This window comes from Saccostrea cucullata, unplaced genomic scaffold, assembly GCF_032062105.1.
Source record: "Saccostrea cucullata isolate Sc308-1 unplaced genomic scaffold, CSIRO_AGI_Scuc_v1 ctg445, whole genome shotgun sequence".
NCBI classification, from domain to species: domain Eukaryota; kingdom Metazoa; phylum Mollusca; class Bivalvia; order Ostreida; family Ostreidae; genus Saccostrea; species Saccostrea cuccullata.
Window position 1 is genome coordinate 1 of NW_026921564.1, and position 26,508 is coordinate 26,508.

A 26,508-nucleotide genomic window follows, 5' to 3' on the forward strand; every position below is an offset into this window, starting at 1 on the left:
TCACTGATATAATGCACAAAATGCAAGTGTTATCTTATGCTAAAAGAGCATTTATGTCATTTCACTTAAAAACAAGAGGCCCATGAGCCACATCGCTCACCCGAGAAGCTTTTACCATTGTGTTCTTTACCAGATTTTCCCCTTGTAATACATAATGCATCCCCATCCTACCACACTGATCATAATTTAGACATTTTGAAATGTACACTACCCCAGGGTCCTTCCTTGTGCACATAAGTTTCAGCTTTTCTGGCCCAGTGGTTCTTGAGTAGATTTTCAAAGATTTTTCCTGTATATTTCTATCTAAAACTTTGATTACCAATTGTGGCCCCGCCCTTCCCCCGGGGGTCATGATTTGAACAATTTAGAATCTACACTACCCCTGGATGCTTCCACATAAGTTTCAGCTTTTTTAGCCCAGTGGTTCTTGAAAAGAAGATTTTCAAAGATTTTTCCTATATATTTCTATGTAAAATTTTGATTCCCCATTGTGGCCCCGCCCTTTCCCCAGGGGTCATGATTTGAACAATTTAGAATCTACACTATACCAGGATGCTTCCACATAAGTTTCAGCTTTTCTGGCCCAGTGGTTCTTGAGAAGAAGATTTTCAAAGATTTTGCCTATATATTTCTATGTAAAACTTTGATTCCTAGTTGTGGCCCCGCCCTTCCCCCACGGGTCATGGTTTTTACAATTTAGAATCTACACTACCCCAGGATGTTTCCACATAAGTTTCAGCTTTTCTGGCCCATTGCTTCTTGAGAAGAAGATTTTCAAAGATTTTTCCTTATTTATTTCTATGTAAAATTTTGATTCCCCATTGAGGCCCCGCCCTTCCCCCGGGGGTCATGATTTGAACAATTTAGAATCTACACTACCCTAGGATGCTTCCACATAAGTTTCAGCTTTTCTGACCCAGTGGTTCTTGAGAAGAAGATTTTTTAATGACCCCACCCTACTTTTGTCTTTTCTTGATTATCTCCCCTTGTGAGGGGACTTGGCCCTTTATTTAACAATTTAAATTTCCCTTTAACCAAGGATGCTCTGTACCAAGTTTGGTCAAAATTGGCCCAGTGGTTCTTAAGAAGAAGTCAAAAATGTGAAAAGTTTACAGACGGACAGACAGACGGACGGACGGACAACAGACAAAATGTGATCAGAAAAGCTCACTTGAACCTTCGGCTCAGGTGAGCTAAAACAAAAGGAAAGAACTACTACAAAATATGTGTTGAGAGTGAGGGACGGGAGGGAAATGTTAGTACTAATTAGTTAGAGTGCACAAATGATAATGAAACCAACTCACCTCTGCTTTTCCTTAACGACTTAGCATTACCTCCAGTCCAGCGTTGTTGGCATGCTGTTCCAATCCAATATGCCCAGCCTCCTCCAAGTCCTTGCAAACACCATCTCCAACGATGAAGTCTCTGCAAAGAGAGAACAAAGAAATCCATTCCAGCGTTTTTGGCGAAGTCAGTGTTCATGTCATTATGTCTAATGTTAAAGACTCTCTATCCCTAGAAAGTAAACTTGTTAGACTGAAGGCTATTGAAATTAATAAAGGGCATTTTTGGTGCTGTTATTCACATGTCTCTCTCTGAGCATCAAAATAAGGTACACGTATCTGGTCTGACAAAATATTGACTGGTCCGACAGAACATTTGACTTTATCGGATCAAATGTCTGACAGCGATTAAAAAATTTCGACAAGTCTGGTCATCATAGGGTTCATAGTTACTTGGAAATGAGAACTGCACTAAAAACATTAACCTGTTCACTCATCCGGAAAATGTAGGTCAGATCCAGCATCCGAAGCAAGTAATAGTCTGGTTTTATGCATCCTTAGATGTATCATTCATGCAAGTTTGGTCATCATAGGGCTTATAGTTACTTGGAAATGAGATTGACTGCACCAAAAAACATTAAGCTGTTCACTCATCCAGAAAATATAGGTCAGATCTAGCATCCAAAGCAAGTCTGGAAGTGTGCATCCTTAGATGTATCATCCATGCAAGTTTGGTCATCATAGGGCTCATAGTTACTAGGAAATGAGAACTGTATCAAAAATATTTACCTGTTTCACTCATCTGAAAAATATAGGTCAGATCCTGCACCCTAAGCAAGTCTGGTTGTATGCATCCTTCAGTGTATCATCCATTCAAGTTTGGTCCTCATGGGGGTTATAGTTACTTTCACCAAAAACTGCACCAAAAATGTTAACCTGCTCCAAAAACATTGACCTGGTCATTCCTTTGCTGAAATTACAGCATATCTGAAACCTCATCTGGTACAATAAAACACACTAGAAGCATGTTCCATGCATGTATGATCAATATAGGGCATAGAACTACTTGCAAAGAAAAGAGCTCCAAAAACCTTAAACTGGGACACAGACGCTGGGGATATCACATAAGCAGGGCCCAAACTTCGTTGAGGTGAGCTAAAAAAATCATACTTCAAGTTCTTACAAGTGCACAAAATCACAAATAAAATAAAAAAGTTGTACCTTTACTATTTGGTTGATGAGTAAAAAACGCACCGCCATTACATCAGATGCTAGCTGTCCCGGGCCAATTTGCCAATCTCAGTGTTAAAATGTCAGGAAGGATTCAATTACAAACAAATATTTCATTTTCTTTTTTTGTGACTGTATGTTGTAGACAATTAACTCATGCTTAAGGTAGCTACTTTTAAAAATTTCTGTACCTTAAGGTAGGTACTTTTAAAAATTTCTGTACCTTAAGGTAGGTACTTTTAAAAATTTCTGTCAAACTAAAATATTTTTCTATTTAAATACCTTAAATAACTCATAAAGGAAGTAAAACACCCATAAAAGACACATCTTTGCAGGTTAATTTTCATACAACAAGTCTCAGAGTACCTACCTCTTAGAAGTTAACAGCCAAAATTGAACATAAAGAAGTGTGATATCATATTTAATTTTGCTATGCACCAAATCACATCAAATTCATGTTAAAACTTGTGAAAATCAGATATAATTAATTTTCCAGGAGAATATTTGAAAATTTCTCTGGAAAACATTGAAAATTGATGTTGTATCTGTCCACGTCTGTCAGAAAAAAAATCTCAAAATATCTTTATTTTTAAAAATCTCAAAATTTAAATTGTTTATGTACCATTTTTTCTTTATAACTATAAAGAATTATATCTAAGGTTAGGCCTTAACAAAGACACATATTTTATTATTGTTGACCAGAAAAAATTAACAAAACAGCATTTTGAACATGCATACCCCGGATATCATTTCAGAATATCAAATTTTTCAATCATTCTTTGCAAAATTTTAAAAAAGTAAAATTTGAAAAGGAGAAACATGCTTAAAATCAACAAAAATAGATCTCTAGTTTGTTTGTTTAAAAAAAATTAAAAAGCTTCATGTCCATAAATTAAGGCAATTATAAGAATTATGTGTCTTTGTTTGTGGTTTATTCCCACCTAGCCAAAATTTTGAATTTCTTATTCCCATCTAGCCAAATTTGGGATTTTCACACCTGAGTTGTCACCTGTGTATATCTGTTTTAGGCTTATTACATGTAATATTTACCTGTGGTGTACTGGTTCATTAATCAAATAAATAAATATCATGAATATTTATTTTAGATATAAGACTAATTGATAAAGTTAACCTTTATTAATTATTTGAAAATGCATATACGTAATATCAATTAAATTTAAAAAAAGAGAAAGAATAATTTTATATTTTAAAGCACTAGTTATTGCAATAGTTATGAAAAGAGAATGGCGAATGTTAAGAATGATTTATCTAAATAAATTAATTTAAAAATGATTTAATACATTCATTTATCAACATTGAGATAAAAAAAAAATTTATTATGTATTTACATGATTGAAACTGAGATAAGTGGTTTTATGCACACATGTTTATAATTTCTTATATGCATAAGTACAATGCATATATGTACTTGTTTGGGAGCAAAATTTTAACCAATAGTATGTTATTATTATAGTAATTGTGTAAAACATTTTCTCAAACAAGTGCCTGTGGTACAATGCCATAGAAGTTTTATATGATAAATTTGTTATCCAATAAAAATAAGTATTTTGTTGACCAAAAAAAAAATCAAAATATTATATAATATCTGGTTTGGATTATTTTTCAAGTACGGTATATGATGGACCTCTCTGAAAAAATTTATTAATCTTCACATTTAAGAGTACGTGTTCATTAAAGAATCCAAATTTTCTTCAAAAAGACATTAATTTTGATAATATGATTTCCATTGCTTTACTGCACACATAGTAAACTGTTAGTAATTAAGAAAATTTTATTGCTTAAAGGTGTAAAAAGATGAGCAAAGCAATTTTTAATATTCTGCTTTAATTGGTTGGCTTTTTGAAATCCCTGACAAAAATATTAATTAGGAGCTACATATGCATTCTTGCAATATTATTCCAATATTAAAAGCCATGCAGTTTGTGGAAAAAACTCACTTATAATAGCTAAATCAATCTATTTTGGATAAACCTGAGAGAAAGAAATATAGCTAATTCAATGTATGTGGCCAAATCTAGTGATTGTATTATAACAGCTAGACCTCTAGTAATTAATTCTTTTGCCTGACTAAAGTGTACTCTTTCTTATCTTCATGGCCATATCAAAGCCCCCCCCCCCCCCAATTTTGCTGATATATATTATACTAAAGAAAACATACAGTGTACTATAGAAAACATGTAGTAATATTAATACTATAGAGAAGATTTTGATTGATTTGAGAAGATTGCTACTATATGTTCTGTCCCCTCAAATAAATGCTCGATGACCTTTTTTGCATGCTTGTTAAAGATTTTTTGGTGGTTTATAGTACCCAACTCAACTGAAAATATAAAATATGCCCCCAGGATTTCCGATGGGCCTGATCTTCATATTCCAAGTAACTACCAAGAACTACTAAAACAGTGTCGATTTTGTTCACTTTGTAACTGTCACGTGATCTTACCTGCTGAGGACTGCAGAGACAAATTTCTCTAGCCGACTAGGGGACCGCCGCTCGAGTTAAGAGATACCGTCAACTGGGCATTTCCCATTTCACCACATCGTCCAGGACGTACATCTGATAAACAAGGAAAAATCATTGAACATTTGCCCAACTGTCCTGTGTTCACAGTACTGATAAGTTTGGACCCCCCCCCCCCCCAAAAAAAAAAAAAAGAATGTCAAACTTGCACTACAAAATGGAACAAAATGCATTCATTTCAAGACAACTCACCCGGTGTAAGAATTTATAAATCCATGTCCACTTTAGAACAAGACAAAGGATTCAACAGAAACATCTCACACGCACATTCCGCGGGGCGACTTTTCAAACGAAAGGACAACAAAAAAATTCCCACCAAATTGAACACGTGACTGAAGATCAAATGACCAAAGTGCGCCCAATGAAAAGCAATATATTCTATTTATAGATATCAAAGTGATTTGACCTAACTGTGAGTAATGCTCTCTCGCATTCAAAAGAGAATCAACCTTACTTAGATTTCTTTATAGTTTGAATCACATTTTATTTTTAGCACATATGATACGACATTTCTGAAGTATTCGTTTTATTTATTCAATTTACATTGACATTATTAGAAACTCAGGCACGTAGCAACAGGGGGAGGGCAGGGGGTCTCCACCCCCCCCCCCCCCCACCCCCCACTTTTTTCCCAACATAACTTTTGCTGAAAATGTTCAAGTACAGGTTGCCCCCCCCCCCAGTTAATACTACGGTAAAGTAATATACGGGAAATACAGTTATATTGTATGCAAAAAAGGTACTAAAAGAAGTCGGCATCAGAATAAAGTTGGCCTCTACCCCCTACCCCCCCCCCCCCCGAAATAGGATTTTCGAGTTTAGGCAATGGGTTTTTTTTTTTGCTAGTCAAGTTTTCCAGGTAAGTAAAAAAAATTGTCTGGCTGGTCTCCCACTTTCAAAAACGATGCTACGTGCCTGAAACTATCTTAATCATAGGCGTCGGAACCGGAGAGGGGAGGATGCCCCCCTACTTTTTGCAAATATATACATTTTTTTGTTGGTTTAGTCCGCCCCTTTCAATTACCCCCCCCCCCCCCCACACACACTTCAATATGTCTGCACTATCTCCTGCGCAATATTGAATTGCTTGGCTAGTTACTTCATAAAAAAGAAAGAAAGAAAATCCCAAATGATATCATCAATGTTTCATCTATATGATAGACTACGATATTTCAGATTAATATATTTTAGATTTATTTTCACTCTTTTTTTTTAATTGCTTTTGGCTAGGGCGTTATCAAATGTGAAATATCAAGAAAGATATATGGTTTGTTTTAATATGATAATATTGTTGGGTTTTTTTGGGTCAATACGGTGATTTAGCCACCCTTAAAGACGAATCGTATGACAAAACAGTAATAAATGTAATATAATATAAAATGGAATTAGCAAGTAATAGAAAATGAAGGAATGAATAAAAGAAAACAATAAGAGAAAAAAACTCGAGGCACTGTGAACAATGAGCTCACTAAATGATACCAACCTCCTCCTATATGGTTATTATGGCAAAGTCCATGTTTTGCTGTGGCCGGATCATAAAGTAAACTAGGAGGTGCACAATATGTAATAACGATTCTGTGAAAGTTTCATCAAATTTCCCTCAGTGGTATAAGGGGAGTTAAGGATAAGAGATGGGTACCCCAAAGCATAACAGACAGACGGACGGACGGACATACCGATTACAGTATACCCTCCCACTTTTCAAGCGGGGTTTAAAATGAGCATGAATGATCGAAAGAGCGATAGATGCATTTCAAAGATTGCTAATTTGAGACAAGTAATTAGTACAAGGACGTAACATCGTTTTTGAAATGGGCAGTCAAAGAAAAAAATCGACTTTACCTTTCAGTACCAAATATTTACTACTAGTATATTGCAAGAAAGAAAAAGAGGAGGACCAGCCTAGCTTTCACAGAGCATTTTCAATGGTAAAAAGTTACAGACACGTAGCATCGTTTTTGAAAGTGGGGGGGCCAACCTGAGAAAATTTTTCTACTTACCTAAAAAAAAGTTGACAAGCAAAAAAAAAAAAAAAGAAAATTAACAATTGCCCAAACTCGAAAATCCTATTTCGTAAAGGGGGGGGGGGGGGGGGGGGGGGGGGGGGGGGGGAGGCCAACTTTTTTCAAGGCCAACTTCCTTTCACTTCCAATTTTTTTCCTATATATTCCTGCTATATATGTACTGTGGTAAAAAGTGGGGGGGGGGGGGCAACCATCTTCTCAATGGACATTTTCTATAGTAAAGGTAATGTTGGGGAAAAAAGTGGGGGGCCAGACTCCCCCTGGCCCCCCGGTTGCTACGTGCCTGAGTTATATTTTGAAAAAATACGGAGGGGCCAGATCCCTCTGTCCCCTTCCAAGTACCCTCTGATGCTACGTGCCTACAGTATTAGTAGAAAAATATTATAATTTTGTTAAATTAAAATACCCAGGAATGAATACGTTATATCCCGCTCTGTTTCGTTTCGTATACGCGTCGAAATGTGTTAAATTTAATATGGGTTCAGACGGAATAGAGAGATTGTCTGAAAAAAAGTTATGTAAGATGGGCGATCAAGGCGAACAAAATGCCTTTTTTGCGAAAAATATAAAAGTGATAAAATTAAATTTCAATTAAAACATTCTTTTTTTCTTTGATACTTTATTTTAAAACATTACCGTCACAGTTCTACTTATCTCAAAACGACATTGATTTTCCATTTAAAAAATCTGCTTTTCCGCAACAAATAATACTGCTTTTCTGCGATTATATGTATAGTTTTGCTTTTTGGGGACTTATACAATTGTATTTTAACATATCCCTCTGTCCTTAGCCAAGTAAAATATATTGCCCATGCTTAGTACGAAGAATTATAAACATTGAACACAAGAGGCCCATGGGCCACATCGCTCACCTGAGCACTGTGGCTAAGAAAAAGTAGAAATTGGTTTATTAATGAAAAATTTAAATCCAAAAGTAGTCCCATGACCAACCATGGCTTTGCTATTCTTGAGAAGATGATTTTTAAAGAATTTTCCTATATATGTCTATGAAAAACTTGGTCGGCCATTGTGGCCCCGCCCTACCCCCTGGGATCATGATTTGAACAAACTTGAATTTACATTAGCTGAGGATGTATCCCCGTAAGTTTCATCTTTCCTGGCACAGTGGTTCTTGAGAAGAAGATTTTTAAAACATGTCACCAAATTTTCATTAATTCCCAATTATCTCCCCTTGAATGAGGACTTGGCCCTTCATATGAACAAACTTGAATCCCCTTCACCCAAGGATGCTTTGTGGCAAGTTTGGTTGAAATTGGCCCAGCGATTCTTGAGAAGAAGTCGAAAATGTGAAAAGTTTACAGAAGATGGACAGCTAGACAGATGGACGCCGAACAAAATGTGATCAGAAAAGCTCACTTTAGCTGAAGGCTCATGTGAGCTAAAAATTACGTCATTTTTATTTGATATAAGGTCACAAAGGGTGCAAGTAAAATTTAACATATTTTCAACAAGAGGCCCATGGGCCACATCGCTCACCTGAGCAGCTTTTACCATGCTGTTCTTTACCAGATTTCCCCCTTGTAATACATATTGTGACCCCATCCTACCCCACTGATCATAATTTAGACATTTTGAAATCTACACTATCCCAGGAACCTTCCACACAAGTTTCAGATTTTCTGGCCCATGCAGTGGTTCTTGAGAAGAAATATTTCCTTTATATTTCTATGAAAAACTTTTAATCCCTATTGTGCCCCCCTACACACGGGGTCATGATATGAATGATTTAAAACCTATACTACCCAAAGATGCTTCCACATCAGTTTCAGCTTTTCTTTCCCAGTGGTTCTTCAGAAGAAGATTTTCAAAGATTTTTCCTATATATTTCTATGTTTAACTTTGATTCTCCATTGTGACCCCCCAACCCCTGGGGGTCATGATTTGAACAATTTAGAATCTACACTACCCCAGGATGCTTCCACATAAGTTTCAGCTTTTCTGACCCAATGGTTCTTGAGAGGAAAATTTTTAAAGATTTTTCCTATATATTTCTATGTAAAACTTTGATTCCCCATTGTGGCCCCGCCCTACCCCCGATGGTCATGATTTGAAAAATTTAGAATCTACACTACCCCAGGATGCTTCCACATAAGTTTCAGCTTTTCTGGCCCAGTGGTTCTTGAGAGGAAAATTTTTAAAGATTTTTCCTATATATTTCTATGTAAAACTTTGATTCCCCATTGTGGCCCCGTCCTACCGCCGGGGGTCATGATTTGAACAATTTAGAATCTACACTACCCCATGATGCTTCCACATACGTTTCAGCTTTTCTGACCCAATGGTTCTTGAGAAGAATATTTTTAAAGATTTTTCCTATATATTTCTATGTTAAGATTTGATTCCCCATTGTGGCCCCGCCCTACCTCCGGGGCTCATGATTTGAACAATTTAGAATCTACACTACTCCAGGATGCTTCCACATCAGTTTCAAGCTTTCCTACATATTTCTATGTTAAAATTTGATTCCCCATTGTGGCCCCGCCCTACCCCCAGGTGTCATGATTTGAACAATTTAGAATCAACACTACCCAAGGATGTTTCCACATAAGTTTCAGCTTTTCTGGCCCAGTGGTTCTTGAGAAGAAGATTTTTTAATGACCCCACCCTATTTTTGTCTTTTCTTGATTATCTCCCCTTGTGAGGGGACTTGCCCCTTCATTTTAAGAATTTAAATTCTCCTTCACCAAAGGATGCTTTGTACCAAGTTTGGTCAAAACTGGCCCAGTGGTTCTTGAAGAGAAGTCGAAAATATGAAAAGTTTACAGATGGACGGACAGCTAGTCAGAAAGACGGACAAAATGTGATTAGAAAAGCTCACTTGAGCCTTCGGCTCAGGTGAGCTAAAAATGAACAGTTCTGATTATTCAGAAATTCACAAGGCCAAAAGAGGCCCAAGGTGAACCTTGTTCTTTGTGCTCCCATTACCAAAAACACCATCTCAGATCTGCACATTTCCCCTGCATTATGCTAGCAATACACCTGTTCGTGCATTATGTATACAATAAAAAATTAGGATTTCATATCGTTATCCTTTGTACATACAAAAACTACCTAATTCACTGAGTAAACATTATCATTACTGAATAATTGAAAAAAACTTTTGATGACAAGTATGCAACATGGTTCATCCATGTACTGGTGTGTGTATTGAGCAATGTTTCCTTTCATTACAACTCCTAGCGTTATTCCTCTTTGAATCACACGCACAGACTGACAATATACAAATTGGCCAGTCTGCCTTACCTCGATGACCGTCAAGCTAACGCTCAATGCCATGAAAAATGAAAAAAAAAAACATTATCATATACATTTATTTATCACTATTCCACATTTCATAATACCCCCAAATGTGAAAAATATTTAAGTCTTTGTCTATCAATGTCATTATCACAATTCATCCTTTCACTCATCTGTATCTTCAATCTTTGGAGCCAGGTAGTATCTCAAGAATCCCATGTCTGCAATCTTATATTCAACAACTGCAAATAAAGAACAATGATTTAGTCCTTCACAGAAAAAAATTCAACATAAATCAATACCAGAAATATGTGGTAAAAATATTTCTAATTTATTGATTATCTGGAAGCTCTATTGTATATCTAAACTTCAAGACTTGGTCTTTAATAGCTTAACAAGCCACTTGCTACTCTTTTTGGATTTGGTTAGGACGACAGCTGCCATGCCTCGAAGTAAGAGCCCCCCTTCTTTCTTTTAAAGTTCGGTCTTACAATTTTACCAAAAAATAAGTTTAATATTTAATCGAGAAGTGAATATTATACATTTATTTTAAAGTTCGGTCTTACAATATTTACCGAAAAGGCAAAACCTTTGAAATAAACATAAACTTTCAAATTCGGCACCTCTCTCGAAATCATTTTCGTTTTTTACGTAAAGTTTCTATAAAACCCTTTGTTTTAATCTATTGTGAAGAAGAACAAGAATATATTATCTAGGTGTTCCGAAGAGGTGGAATATGATGAAAAGCGTGCCGACGGCCGGGAAATATGAAGTTTTACGTCCCGATCACGTGATAACTTAGAACCAATCAGATAACGCGTTGTTTAGAATATTTATAATGAGGTATAATAATATCTTTTCCTCTTTATCAACGTTGTATAATAGATTGGGTAAATCTATATTTCAGCCTTTTGTTGGGGATGATACCATTCACGCGTGCTACAAGTATGAATGGCGAAAAAGAAATGATTATAAACCAGGAGTCGACACAGTGCTTGTAAGTTACTAAATATTCTACTTTTCCATTCAGATAAAATTACGATTTTCAGGTTATAATAAAACTTTTGTTGACATCAATTTAAAAGTTTGAATCCTCCTAGTATAAAAATACATTTTGGCCAAACATGTATAAGGACTGATTTTTGGAATGGTTATAAAATATAAATATATTTATCTCTGAGTTTCTAAACTTATTATAATATTCTTAATAGGAGGAACATTATGAAGAGCGCAAGGAATCTAGAGTCAATTCTCCAGTAAAAGACACCATGGAATTAGAAGTAAGTATACATGTAGATGTTCTAAACATCTGCTATTAAATGTTTTAAATCAAATTTGAAATTAGAAACTACAAAGATTTTATTAAAGCAAGGGCATCAAAAAGAAATAAAACAACTGACATACTAGTATCTCATTCTTTTTTTTCAGAATGAAGAACTGAATCCGTATATAAAACTAATGTTACAACCACTAGTGCGTTTTATGGAGGTCTTAATGTCAGAGGTACTGGTAATTTTGACATTTTTCATTTCAATTTTCTGTACACAAGCAAATGCGAATGAAAGTATTTTAAAATCCAGGGATAAATCTTATGTGATAAATACTTTTAATTTTAGAACCCCTTGTCACTGGTAGAAATCTGCTCCATGAATGTCCCCACTGAGCTGCTTACAGACGCATGTACAAGTGGCCCAGAATATGAGACAAATTCTGTAGATACAGAACAACAGACTGATCAGGTATGATTGCTAAGTATTTTATATTCTAGTACTTATGAGCTATAACTCATAAAAATTGTTGCAGTCAACAGATACTTTTTTTTTTAAATAACGTTTTACTTTATTGTTATGGTGATTTCTTATTTCTTACTCAATTTAACATCATTAAACATTTTCTTGTAACAACAATTTACAATTTGTTCAAGAATTATTTTGATATGATTCATATATATTGTTTTCACAGATTTGCAAGAAAGGAAGTAAATGGAATTTGCCATTCAAGTTGCTGCGCAGAAATGTAAGTAAATCTGAACAATGTACAAATGTATCAAACAATATTCATGATACAGTGCAACATGAATAAAGCCCCTTAGATAAAAATACATACTTATAGGTCAATTAGTAGACATTTATCTTATACAGTTAAACACCACTATACCGATATGCTTATAACGAATTCACGCTTAAAGTAGAGATTTTTTACAAAAGCTTATTACTGGCATTACTTCTCAGATATACCGAGTTACCTTTATGAGGAATGTTAATTGTGTCCTTCCTACCCCTTTTGCAACAAGCGTATTTTACTGTATGACTTTTTTACTACATGACTTTTAGACATTACTTTTATTTTTTTTTTTATTTGTAGAAGAAAGAAAATGGACAAAAGAAGAGATCTTCAGGATTTTTCTCCCGTTTTTTCCACTGATCACTAAGGCCTTCCTTTAAAGACTATACCAAAGATCTTTCGCCATCTTTTCTCCAGAGTCTTTCAATAAACTATGTTCAAAATTATGCCATGATGGACCACATTTTGCATTTATTGAAGTTTCCTGCCAGATCATCGATTAATTTTTGTGAAGCTACTTTTATTAGTATATTTCAAATATAAATTCTAGTAAATTCTTGTGAACCTTTTCTTTGCCTTTGTTTTGTTTGTTCATGAAAAGGTGACAAAGTTAAATCAAAGTGATAAAATAAATGGGCAAAATACAAATCTGGAAAAACCAGAGTTGGCTGGAATCGGATACCTCGAAGAAGAAGTAGCGTTAGGACTCGCATTTTGCCGTCAGAAATGCTGAAAATTCTCCGGATTCCTAGGGCTTCTGTAGAGAATGTGGTCAAGTGAATGAGCCACTCAATCTTTGCCATCGGCTAGACTTATGCATTGTTTTAAAAAATCACTGTCTAGTTAGTGTAGCATGTCAGGGTATCAACGATAATGGGAAACATGGGATAATTTGCATAACGGGCGAAGCCCGTTATGCATAAATTATCCCATGTTTCCCACTATCGTTGATGTCCCTGCCATACTACACTAACTAGACAGTGATTCCTTATATTTTCATTTCATTGTGAAATAAAATAGTAGATTTAGACTTTAAAAATGTAGATTAATAGATTTAAATTACATGAGGACTTCCATGTCAATTTCAATAGTCCTCGCCCACTGGCGTCAAACACAAAGGCAGCCGCACGAGATTTACATGCATATTTGGCCTCCTTAGCGTCAGACACAGAGACAGATGCGCACGAGATTTGCATGCGTATTAGGCCTCCTTAGCTCCTGACCTATTGACCTGCGTAATTTACATTCCAGCAGAATTATCAAGAAATAAACTCCCCCTAACATTCAAAGAGTTATCACAGAGAAGAAAATTAGAAATGGAAATATTATCGAATGCTATCAGGCACCTATATAGTATATAGCTCCCTGATGCTATGTACACTTCATGGAAAAATACATGGAAATGGAACAACGAATGGAATTTTTAAGCCTTGGATCATAAGAACCAAAGTTGAAAAAATGACAGATTTATGGCAAGTTACAGATCGTTTGCAGTTTATGTTTTATATTCACTTATACACTGTATACAAAGTGCTAATCGAAAATCTACTTGATTTGGATCACTTGCTATATTGATTTGGGTACTCTGATGCATTATGGGTAAAAAAGAAAATTCTGCAGACAAAAAATGGGTAAAGGTAACTTTAAGAAATTAGGAAACTTATTAAACCTTTATAGAATCAATGTAAATTGATTTGAGAAAATTTTTAAATTGGAACATGTTAGAAATTCGATACCGTTCTCATTTGCGAAGTTAAAATGGGATTTTCGCTCATTTTGAATTATTTCAAATGTTCTTAATTTTTTCGAACTATATTCTATTGTAAAAGTTATTGTATCTAAGTTTTCGCCTCAATTCACCAACGAAACATCATCTGATTTCTATAAATTACGCTTTTTAGAGAAATTAAGCTATTCTTGTTTTGAATGAATGCTATACTATGTTTGCAACATATTTTTGCGATGGCTATACTTTTTTCGGATCCTTTTTGTGATTTGCATGAAATTAAAATTTATTGTTTTTTGATAAAATTATCGCGATTTAAACAGTTTTGAAATAAATATTGGCATTTATTATCACAAGAGAAACATTTATCAGTCGAAAGAAGTTAAACAGAAATCAATAATTATAGAATTTGATGGAATGTGCTATCATTGCTGGGTTTGTGCGATACTTGATTTGCGTTTTGTCGTGATTGATACAGAAATGCTATGTATGATTTGAGTAGAACAAAGCGTATATAGGGGGAGTATAATCCAAAGACACTGTCTCAAGTTTATGTCATGAAATAACTTAATGATAAATACACGTAATATATTTTCACTTATGTTTTAAAGGTATGTAAAACGGAAAAAAGGGCTTCACAAAGTATTCGAACTTTTTCCAAAGCTCATGATAGGCGTAAGACTGAATGCGTTAACCACGTTATATTCGGTGTCTTCTTGATGTTTGTGTGTCAGTTTGCTTTAAAGAAACGAATTTGTTGAGACAAATAATGTTTTTCAACCTATCATTTAATTTATCTTGGGTCGGTTTTGTTTTGTTTTGTTTGTTTGTTTGTTTGTTTTTTTTTTTTTTTGCTTACTTCTTTCACCAAACTGTTAGACCTTTGTTTTTATACTAAATTTGATTACGAAATGCTCCGTTTACTTGATCAATATATAGAGCTCACAGCGGATGTGACTGATCAACAAGGAATGTTTACTCCTCCTAGGCACCTGATCCCATCTCTGGTATTCCTGGCGGGGGGGGGGGGGGTCCGTATTTATGCCCTGCTCACATGTTTGTATTGTTTGTATATTTTTCGACAGAAATCAATGCTCATTTTCCTCACTTTTTTTTCATTTGCGTGTTTCTTGTCTTCGATTTTATTTTTGTTTTCTCTCTGTGCATTTTCCCTATGTTTTCTTTTAATATTTTATGATTCCTGTATAATAATGTAAGATATATATAATACAACAATACACATTGAAAGCATCTCGGGAAAAATCAGTCTAAACTATTTTAATGACCCAAAGTCATGATAGCTGCTAGCTTGTTTTATTTTTTAAAAATTTCTAACAATCTTGTTTAGATTAAGAGTATTGAACAAGTAAAATTATTGTCATGTAACAAACTTGCAACTATAAAAATATAACAGTGGTCCACAAATGATTACATACATGTAGTTGATTTTGAATTGAAAAGGTACATGTATCTATAAATAGTAACAGGCGATTTCCTTTTAAATGCTTGAGTCGGACGTTTCCTCGGTAATTATAAGGCAGCTATGGCTATTTATATAAATATATATGTATCATAAAACGCTTAAGGTGAGCATATGATACATGGACCTCCTATGGACTGGGCCATTGTTGAAATGTAAGATGGGGAAGAAAATATTGTACAGTACTGTTGTAAACACAAAGCAACGTCAATAAATTATTTTACTAATTGCACTAGGCCTAAATACTGTATGAATACTCGAAAAAAGTATAGCTGTCATGACAACAAAGATAGCTTTCTGGATATATTCTACGCAAACCTAAAATAGCCCTGGAAAAGTTGGGTAGGTGCATGTTTGATGTAATTGCCAGGATATAAAGAAGATCTTGTGGTCAAATTTGATAGCTTACGTTTGTTAAAGATTCATATCAAACATTACAATAAATGTTTTATTGAAATAATGTCAACAGTCCATTCCAGTGGATGATTAGTCGAAAAATGACCATCAGATGCGTGAAAAACGCGTGCTACCGATGTTTATGGAGGGGTAGATGAAACAAAAATACGATAATCTTTAAATTTACCAAGAAGAAGTCTCATATTGTTTGAAGCAGTTTTATTATCGGTAAGAAAACGTATATAAAGGCACATTTTTGTCTAAATGTGCAGACAGAAACTTTGTATGATCCAAACAAATATAGCTAGTGATCCAAATCAAGTAGATTTTCGATTAGCACTTTGTATACAGTGTTATATATAAGGTATACGTTTACACAATTCACTTTGAATTTATCTTGTTCCTCTCTTTAAAAACCGTCTTAAACACTTTCCGTGTTAATATCCAATTACTTAGTGCAGAGTCAATAGTCCATGGTTAATTTCTGACCAAAGGCTATATACTTAGTGACCGCATAATCTACATGTATTCCTGTCCTGCTGAACTGACAGATTTTGAGCTTAATTTTTTGCAATTCATTTGGACACATAAGGGGTATTATTATAGATCCAGGTCTTGTTGTCCCTATAAAATTCAAAAGGAATAAGATGACAAAAGTGAATTAATAAACAACAAAATTATCTGTAAAGGAAATGGTCTCTTATTTGAGATTTTGTGAAATTTCAAAAATGATATGCATGTACATTGCGCCGGCATTTTTAAAGACATTGAACTAGCTTTAATTTTAAGTACAAAATTACAAGTATTTAAAGATGACCAAAGAAGAAAAGGAAATTATGTGTATTTTTAAATGAAATGTAAAGTGAAATATTTATGGTATAAAAATGACATTAAAAAATCACAAAGAAAAACGACCCGCATATCTCAGGCTGATACCATTAAAATTATTTCTGGAGGCAAAAATAAGTTGAAAATTCACAATTGCATACCCATTTCTTTTGTTGTATTAAGGAATCTTGTTTGGTTTTGACACTTGTTTGTTTCCATGAATACAAAGAAAATCTATCCAATTAGTCGAGGATTCGCGCGTCAACTTGTTAGTTACTTCCGGAAAATTACATCTGATAGACCGTCCGTCAATTTCTTCCCAACCAACCTATCATTAAAGCCACGGGAACCAGCATGGAGCACCAGCTAGCACTACAATTCATAAAATAGCTTAAGTTACATGTCTTTTTTGTACATGCATTGAGACGAGGTGATTTCCGTGGGTGATATCCATGCCACTGACAATGATCCGGGCGAATCCCTCTATTCTGCACTAAATGACAGACATTTATTAAAACCGGGATTCCTTATCGGTTCCTCGGGCTGTGAGCTCTAAACACCTCTTTTAAGAAAGAAATGTTTAACAATCAATTTAAAGTCAGCCCCATTGTAATTAACAGCAGATTTTATTCTTAACACCAAAAGGTTTGATCCCAGCTTTGTGGTTTTTAAACGAAAATGAAGATGATAGCTTCGGTTTACATTTGACTTCATATGTGTTTGTGTGATCAAAAATGAATAAGTATCTAAACATTTGGAGAACATATTTTCTTATATTTTTGATATACCAGGCTAAATCGTGGTGAGTCAAATTTATATTTTTATTTGCAGCATTTTTCCCTTTTGATTAAAATATCTAATTCTTACATACCTTATGCATTCCAGTTGATCAATCTTTTATATATATATATTTTTTCAATATTATTCGTTACTTTCAAGACAATCATATCAATAGGATGCTTTTAGAGTTCGATTGTTAAAAAAATCGAATAAATGTATCATTTTGGAGTCAGAATTTGGTAATATATTTTATCGATGTTTGGACCATATAAAATCGATGTTTTTAATGTAAACTTGACTTTCTGGAGATTTGAATTTGGTACTTATTGCTTATTAAAGAGATTTAAAATAAAATCTTTTCAATAGGACCTTTTTAACACAGACACGGGCGTAACGGAAATTTGAACGGGCGTAAACATCTAAATAATTTGCAGGAACAAATTGAAAGTTGAAGATAATGGCTAACGTACACCACCCTCAATTTTTAAAGTCAGTTGTTTGCAGTTGAAAAATATTTAAATATAGCCTATATTAAATTGATTTTTTCCATCTTTTTGAAATCAATGTAGCTACTTTATCGATATGTAGACTGTGAACAAGCAAGCAAAGAAGAAAAATCGAAATTCAAGTTATTATAAAACAGAATTGTATTTTACTCATTTTAAGGCATTGTATTTACTATTTTAGAGAAAATGCATCAAAATGAATAAAAATATCAAAACTCATAAATTACTAATTTGAAAATTTTAATAGAGAATTTAATATGCCTTTAAACATGATAAACCAGCTTTAATTCTTAAATATGCTCTCTCTCTCTCTCTCTCTCTTCAGAGTAAATATCTAATGGACCAAGGATTATTTTATTTTATCACTAGCACAGTAAATCAGACAAACTTGAATGGCGATCATGATCGTATCTTTGTAGAAATCTAATTCGCGTGGCCCATAAATAGTTCCCCGTCCTCCAACAGATAAAAGTCAAAATCCTATACTGGTTCCTGGAGGTCTTTGGGAAATTTTGAGGTTTGGTGAACAGACATGGCGACGCAAATTTATCTGTTTTTATTGTTTAGGTGACAATGCCCCCTCCGCGGGTTTATTCCCCGAATGGCTACTGGAATAAAACAACAAGTAATTATCACACTCAATTAAGGGGCTTTCTAAGGGGTACATGAATTACTTTATAAATATATTTTTCAATATAAACAAAATGAAATGGAAATTCATCTCATTTTATTTTAATTTGAGCACTATATACCATAAATATTTTGTATACATATTTTTTAAATAAATAATTTTACAAGCACAAATATTAAAAACTATAAATTATCTTGAAGTTCTATTGATTAGCAGTCTGATTTTCAAATTATATATGAGATAAAATGTTTCACTTTCATATAACACATATTTACAATTTATTTAGTCCATCTCCGTATATTTCTTTGCAACTAACGGATCCGGATTGCTATGAAAGGTGAAGAAGTTCATAAACTTCATCTGGATTTTATGATTATTTAATGGAATGTTTTGATAATTCAAAATGATAGATAAATAAAATAAATTAAATTAAACAAAACTTTATAGAAACACTTTATTTATCATACATATATATATCTACCGGTCTATTATTTAAAAAAAACAACACTTGTGTTAATTTATCTAAAAGAGTTTGAAAATGTAGCACAAAAAGGGATAATAATTTTTAAGTTCTCAATCAATACTATTAATAAGTTGGGGAAAAAATTATATCAAAGGTACAATAAAAATTTCACTTTTCTTAAATCTTAATTTTATCTACTTATATTTATATATATTTTTATTCAGTATATTTCTTTAGAAAATAGAAAACCCTCTGAATAAAAATATAATTGAATGAATATATCTGATTTACAAAATATTGCTTATCCAGGTAAACACAGGTAAACACGTGTACCCCGAAACATGTGTTGACCCCTTAATTGAGTGTGATAATTACTTGTTGTTTTATTCCAGTAGCCATTCGGGGAACACACCCCTCCGCGTGCGAACATCAATTAATTACCGATTATTTACTGACTGGAATGTGTTTTGGAAAACAATGAGATGAATTTTTTTCCCTAAACAAGTTGGTACAACGACCCCAACAAAATGAATGCCCTACTTTATAAATATATTTTTCAATATAATCACATCATACATTACATGACCTTTTTTCTGAGAGAATAATTTTGAAACTCTCAAAAAATACTTCTTCTGATTTTCCCCCTCACGATATATGCAAAGATAGTGATTAACACAAAATTTCTTTTTTTATTAGGTCTTTAAATAAAATTTTGATGACGGGACCAAAATTTGGAATATTAACAGACAATGCAACAGCGCTAATATCGTTTTCATCAAATCACAAGGTGGGTATTGCTCAGCTGTACCTCTAATCTTTCATCATATGTAACCATGCTTTTAAAAATGCTTATCGAAAAAGTGATGATATGGTCCAATCGCAACTTCTCGGGCCTTCCCGACTAGCGGAAAAACGAGGTTGTTTTTCCGACCTCTGACGGAAAGACCCGAGATGATGCGATTGGATATGGTCATCACCACGTCAGGGGTCCCGAGTCAACTCGTTACCACGAACTCCGGGTCCCTGATGGGTGGCCATTCATTACTAAAAAAAGATGTCTGTGTAAAACTGACGCCTTCGTATGACAGTTTATGGTGAAGGTTGAATTTTCTCAAATACAAATCAACTCCAAGGTCAAAAGGCCAAAATTGTTGGTATTCAAAGGAAGGTCTGACATGTCATATGGAATAAACCTTTGAAATATGAAAGCTCTAGTATTAACTGTTCAAAAGTTTTGACCAAGGTCTAAAAGTTTTTTTAAAAAGTGGTTCAACTCTATGATCAAGGTCAAAAGGTCAAAATTATTTGTACCCATTGGTATACATGTAAACTTGTGAAGTATGAAAGCCCTAGCACCAAATTTTCAAAAGTTATGGTCGAGGTTAAATTTTTTTGTAAAAATGGGTCAATCTCTAGGGCCAAGAGGTCAAATTTAGAAGTACCCAAAGAGAGGCCTTGTCACAAGGAATATACATGTGAAATATGAAAGCCATAGCCCTACAACATGTAACTCAAAAGCTCTGAGCAAGGCTAAAAGTTTTGCGGACAAACAGACAGACGAACAGACAAGGCAAAAAATATATAATGCCCGAATCTTCAATATACATGTACCGGTAGGGAATCTACTTCTTTTGCTTCTCATGTAAGATACTGTAGTGAATGTATACAGAAATGATGTCTTACAGTTTTTTCCCTTCTCACAAAGATTTTCATAAGTTTCTCATTTAAAAATTTTAAAAAATGTAGCTGAAAATAGACATGATATCACAATAAAAACCCAACAAGGTATACAATTTCATATGTTGAATGCTCCGACTTTGATAATAATCAACTGTCATTAACATATATACATTTTGGACGTTTTGAAAACCCTAGTTTTAGAAAATCTGCCAAGAAACCGAATAAAACAAAGGAGTCGTTAACTTATTTATAAATATGTACGACAGTTGTTTTGTTTATTTCCATTGTGTAGTTATCTATTGTATCTACCGATTTATGGAGGAAAAACCATAAAAGTGTCCATTCTATTTGGAAAATATATATTCTTTTCATTGATCAAAACCTAACGTCTCACTGTGTCAAATCTGCTTTATGCTGTTCGTCAAACGTCCAGTACTTTAAAGTTTAAATACAAAAATTCATTCATAAAACCGATCACTTTCAGAGCATACGGACAGAATAAGATTTAATCTACACCGTATATTGCCAGATATTTTAAGAATGTGGAATCGTGGGTATAAAACAATGTTTATTCTTTACGTCTTTGATTTGTGTGACACTTGAAGATCAGCTGTTTATCAAAGCTTGTCAAGATAAGACTTGATTATTGGCAAAATGCGCATCATGGACTATCTTTCAGGTCGGTCCTATTATACCTCTGACATAACCCTTTAAAGAGGCAATGCACAATTTTCATTTATATGCACACACCACACCTATCATATACCAGGGAACCGTAACAAATGTAAAAATATTCAACAGCTTATTTAAAATCCTTTGGAATTAATGTGATACGTGGGAATTTAAGAATTCAATAAAAATGCAAAGTTCATCATATATTTTTTTTTTCATTTAAAAGAAAGATTTATATGTATAAATAAAACAATGAATGTGTGTAGAGAGACTTCATTAGCAGAATAAATCAATGAAAAAGTGGTTTAAATCTTTAAAGTCTTTAAATATTTGAAGCTAAAAAAGTATATAAACTTTTCTGATATTAATTCAAAGCATTTCACAGAATGAAAAAGGATTTACCTAGGGAAAATTCCAAAAAATTAATTAAATAAGCAGTAATTTATTAACAGAACTTGCATGGAGGTAAAAAAAAAATTATATGTTTTATATTGTGTTATTATATGAAATAGAAAACATGTTAACATTATTTTATTAATATGATAGTTTTAGGACAAATATTCAACAAAAATAGACATGCATTCCAGACTTGTAGTATAACAACTGGAAATACAGCTAATGTTATGTATTAAAATTCATTGTTTTTATTTTTTATAGACAAAACAATTTCTTCCATTTCGTGAAAATGAACTTCACCCAACAAACATTAAATATCTGAAAACATGTTGTAGACAAAATATAATCAAACAATTTCTAAAAACCATCTGTAAAATCAGTTTTTATTTTTTATTCAAACAGGTACCGAAGAACGAATAAAATTACATGATTGTTAGTAAAGAATAAAATATCAAATATACATTACAAGATTGTTGTATACATGTATATGCACTAACAATTATTGTCACGATTATTAAAATACAATAACTTGTTCATGTAAATGTTTTATATGAGGATCAGTTTGTAGCCTTTTTTTTTTATTTTTTCTACTTAAACAGGGATACGGGTTGTTCATGGATGCAATTGGGCGTGGGGCCCAGAAAGCAATACGAGAATGTCAGTACCAATTTCAATGGGATAGGTGGAACTGTGACATCACTTCCGCTCCACTGTTACAACGTGGGAAAACTAGAGGTACGCAGAGAAATCTCCTCACAGATCATTCACTCTCTAATTATACATTTGCATGCACACATATTTATGATCTGTGTATATATACACCTGTATACTAGTACTTCTCTACGAATCTTGAATTTCGCAACATATCTAAATACAACTTCTTCAAATATGAGAGATATTCCGAAATAATCAATGATGTCGGTGTATATTCAGTTTTATCTCACAAGATCTTGTGATCAATCAGTAATTTAGTTTGACTTTATACACGCCATCAGGATGAGAGCAGAATTTCCAAACACACTCCATGCTTTTTATAGTTTGACAAAGAGCACACAGCATGTCGGCCATTCCAGAAGACGCGACTAATCCAAATTCGTCTGGAAGTTGTTGACGCATGCAAGGATCCTCCGCTAAAATGAAGCAAATAATTATAATCTTTGAATGAAAAATCTTAGCGTTGAATTTCAATTTGACCAGCAAAATTTAGCAATACACATATAAATTGTAGAATTAAAGAACTATAGAGGTATTTACTAAGATTTATGAAAATGATTCGAACACACTTACCGCTGACTTCCGTTGAAAGCTGAGGAATAACATTGTTAAAGTCTGTTAGGGTGGGATCGCACCAGTAGTTGTTAATGTTAAGGGGATGTGAGGTATAAGAAGCAAAGAAAGGGTCCGAACTGACCGGAATCCATCCCTGGGGAGACTGAGTCCAGAAGACTGGGGGAGGGGGTCTTTGGTACATAGGTACACGAGTTTGGTAGTTGGGGTACATTGTCGTCTGATGGTAGTTTGTGAACAGGGGTGTCGGTGGATAGTTTGTGAATCCCGGATTATTGTATTGGTTAACGGGAACGAACCCTCGATTTCGGTCCCATGTGTAACGATTTCCGAACTTGTCCAAGTAAATACGCGTTGGAAAACTTTTCCTCAAATAACTTATCAGGAGAGCTGATTTTATTGCCTCAGGATTTTCCTGGAAGGCTTTCTCGAGACTTTTCCAGTACACGAACTTACTATCAGCATCATCTGAAATAAGAATTTTTATTTTTAATCATAGACAAAGAACAGATTGTGCTTTATTCTTCGGCTTGAATGGCATATTTATTTTTTTGAACATTCAAAAGTTTAAATTAACTACATGTACTAGTATATTTCAAAGCATTATCTGAAAACTGCAAACACGTACATGTTTATCTGACCCGATATATAATATGTTATATATGGAGTGTATGTGACGCACTATGAACCCCTTTGGCGATACACTGACACATCCAGTCTACTATAATTACATAAAGTTACACAGATATTTCATCGTGACTAAGCATGACAACAAAATAGAGTTCTTGCGCTCAAAATTATTGTTTTGAATATAGCAAAATTTTGTTACAATATCAATCTTTATTTTCGTTCAAATTATTTTCTAGTAATCAACATATATTTTACTATATTCACTGTGTCAATGTAAAACCAGAAGATCGTACCTCTAAATACCGGGTATATCTGGATACTAGTAATTAAAAGTAAAGGGGAAAGAGCGTTTCCTTGAGTGGCACCTAACATATTTTTTTTTTCTCTATTAAAAAGTTATGGAAATTGATAAAAACAAACCTGTTTGGCTGCTTATGTCTGGTATATACATGTTGTAACTGTATACACGAGCAGGTTCCGAGGCATTGTGGGTATTAACTCCACAAAACACGATCAAAATCACGATGTACAGCGTAGTAAAAGAAATTGCCATAGATAACAGTTTTCCTCATTGAAATCATCAACTTTCTCCATTTAAAAAGAGAGAATGGTCATATTTCTCTTTGTCCATATCCACTGGATCCCCAAAATCTTGAACTCCATATTGAGGGTATTATACTAAATCACGTGGTCTTCACCCTAATGATGTCTTAGGACATATTATTTAACATTTTCCGGAAATTACCTGAAGAGAACCGATTTATCATATAACTCCATATTAAAGTTAAATGAATATATTAAAAGTTGTAATTTCAATTAATTTTTCTGTTAAAATGCCCAGTACGGTACAAATATACATACATGTATATGTACCGAAACTGTTGCATGATATTTTTTAATGTTCAATATTTTCAAAATTCGATTCTAAGCAACGTTTCAAAACTTTAAATTTGTTTCTTAATTTTTCATTCTCCAATTTCAGCAACAAAAGAAACAGCCTTTGTTCAAGCAATTACTTCCGCTGGGGTCATGTACGCTTTGACCCGCCAATGTAGTTCCGGTTTCTATAATGTATGTAGTTGTGATGAATCCAAGCAAAGTGAAAGAGGTAAAAATCATGTAAAAAAAATAATTAATTGAGTAAAGTAAAAATCAAGTGCCCTTCAATTTATTTGTATTTAGTGTAATCCTCTGCAATTCAGAAGCCCTTATAAATGGAGAATCTCAGTTTGAGATTTAAGGGGAAAATGCTTTGTACCACATAGGGTTCCTTTGCTAAACGGAGAATGTGGGAGCTTCATTAAATGTAAGGTGATGAATCGTTTAATTTCAGGAGGGTACGACTGGAATTGGGGAGGCTGTAGTGATAATGTTAAAGTGGGAGGAAGAGTGACAAAGACTCTCTTAGATAATCTAGTGACAAAACGTGATGATGCAGCAGTGATGCATTTACATAACAACATGGCGGGAAGAAAGGTAATAAAAATAACTTAATATATAAAAATTCAAGTCAAACATGAAAAAATTATTTTCAAGAAAAAATATTGTCTTTGTACCAGTTTTTAATCATACCTGCGTTTTATTTTCCTTTTACAGGCAGTCACGAAGACAATGCGTGTAATGTGCAAGTGCCATGGCCCAACAGCCTCATGTACATTGAAAACGTGTTGGAAAGAATTGGCATCTTTCAGAAAAGTTGGACGCCACTTAAAGCAAAAATACCGTCATGCATTGCAGCTTGACCTGCAGGAGAAAATGAAAGACGAAAATGACCCCAGACGGCGCAGATTATTTCCGGTTCTGCCCGGAAGTAGCATGGTCTTTATTGAGGAATCGCTTAATTACTGTCAGGCTAACGAAGCCGAGGGAATTCTGGGAACACTAAATAGACAATGTTCTCGTCGTCATAAGACAAAGAGGGTTCCTGGCTCTGAACGGAAAAGCTGTAGAAATTTGTGTCGGATGTGCGGATATCGTGTGAAGAAAAGGGCTGTTGAGATGAACAGTACTTGTAACTGTAAATTCCAGTGGTGCTGTAATGTCAAGTGTGAGCCCTGTGTGGTCCATGAAGACAGATACTATTGCGTGATATAAAAGTGCCTTGTTTTCTGGATATCCGATTTTCTAAGGAAATAATGATTTGGGCAGCTTCATGCACATCCACCATTTCATATATTCTGTGAAATATTAACATTCTGGTGTTGACAGTACAAGTATTTCACACAGTGGTCGATGTGCTTTAGTTTCTCCGACTTTTAAAAAGTGACGTAACTATGCAAAGATTAAAGTCATGTCTTTGATCTTTATTTAAGTAAATCCAGGTTTTGAACGATAGAACATATACATGTATAAAATGGATATTTTTGAATTGATTATGATTGATAATTTTTCTTATGTCACAAAAAACAAATAATATTGAAACGAATAAACATAAATTCATGATGTAAAAAGTTATATAATTATGAGAAATTTGAAAAACTGACGTATGATAAATGATAGAAAAATATGATTATGGATATAATTATATACAAAGATTCTTCTACAACCATCACATAACGTGAAACTATAACAGTGATTTCCTGATGTTACCATCATGAAGTCCAAATTTAAACATTGTTTTTGTTCAGTATGA

The 26,508-nt window shown here is 33.8% G+C and overlaps 3 protein-coding genes across 3 annotated transcripts; 2 read left to right on the top strand and 1 right to left on the bottom strand.

Moving 5' to 3' along the window:
- Positions 1-11,244: 11,244 nt before the first annotated feature.
- Positions 11,245-12,886, top strand: LOC134260355 (uncharacterized; the record flags this gene model as incomplete). Its single annotated transcript, XM_062742926.1, has 6 exons — positions 11,245-11,334; positions 11,549-11,617; positions 11,766-11,840; positions 11,954-12,076; positions 12,300-12,353; positions 12,702-12,886. Coding segments are annotated over 6 exons (471 nt in total), but the record flags the coding sequence as incomplete, so codon positions are not given.
- A 4,449-nt stretch (positions 12,887-17,335) lies between these two features.
- LOC134260342 (protein Wnt-8b-like) lies at positions 17,336-26,242 on the top strand. The gene is made up of 6 exons (XM_062742906.1): positions 17,336-17,633; positions 19,908-19,998; positions 22,559-22,694; positions 24,859-24,984; positions 25,210-25,352; positions 25,473-26,242. The coding sequence occupies exons 1-6, from the start codon at positions 17,566-17,568 to the stop codon at positions 25,968-25,970; spliced, it is 1,062 nt and encodes a 353-aa protein (XP_062598890.1). The 5' UTR covers positions 17,336-17,565; the 3' UTR covers positions 25,971-26,242.
- On the bottom strand, positions 22,680-24,525 carry LOC134260343 (uncharacterized). The gene is made up of 3 exons (XM_062742907.1): positions 24,297-24,525; positions 23,247-23,714; positions 22,680-23,089 (listed from the first exon to the last, which is right to left on the bottom strand). Exons 1-3 carry the CDS (start codon positions 24,427-24,429, stop codon positions 22,920-22,922), a joined length of 771 nt encoding a protein of 256 aa, XP_062598891.1. The 5' UTR covers positions 24,430-24,525; the 3' UTR covers positions 22,680-22,919.
- Positions 26,243-26,508: the final 266 nt, after the last annotated feature.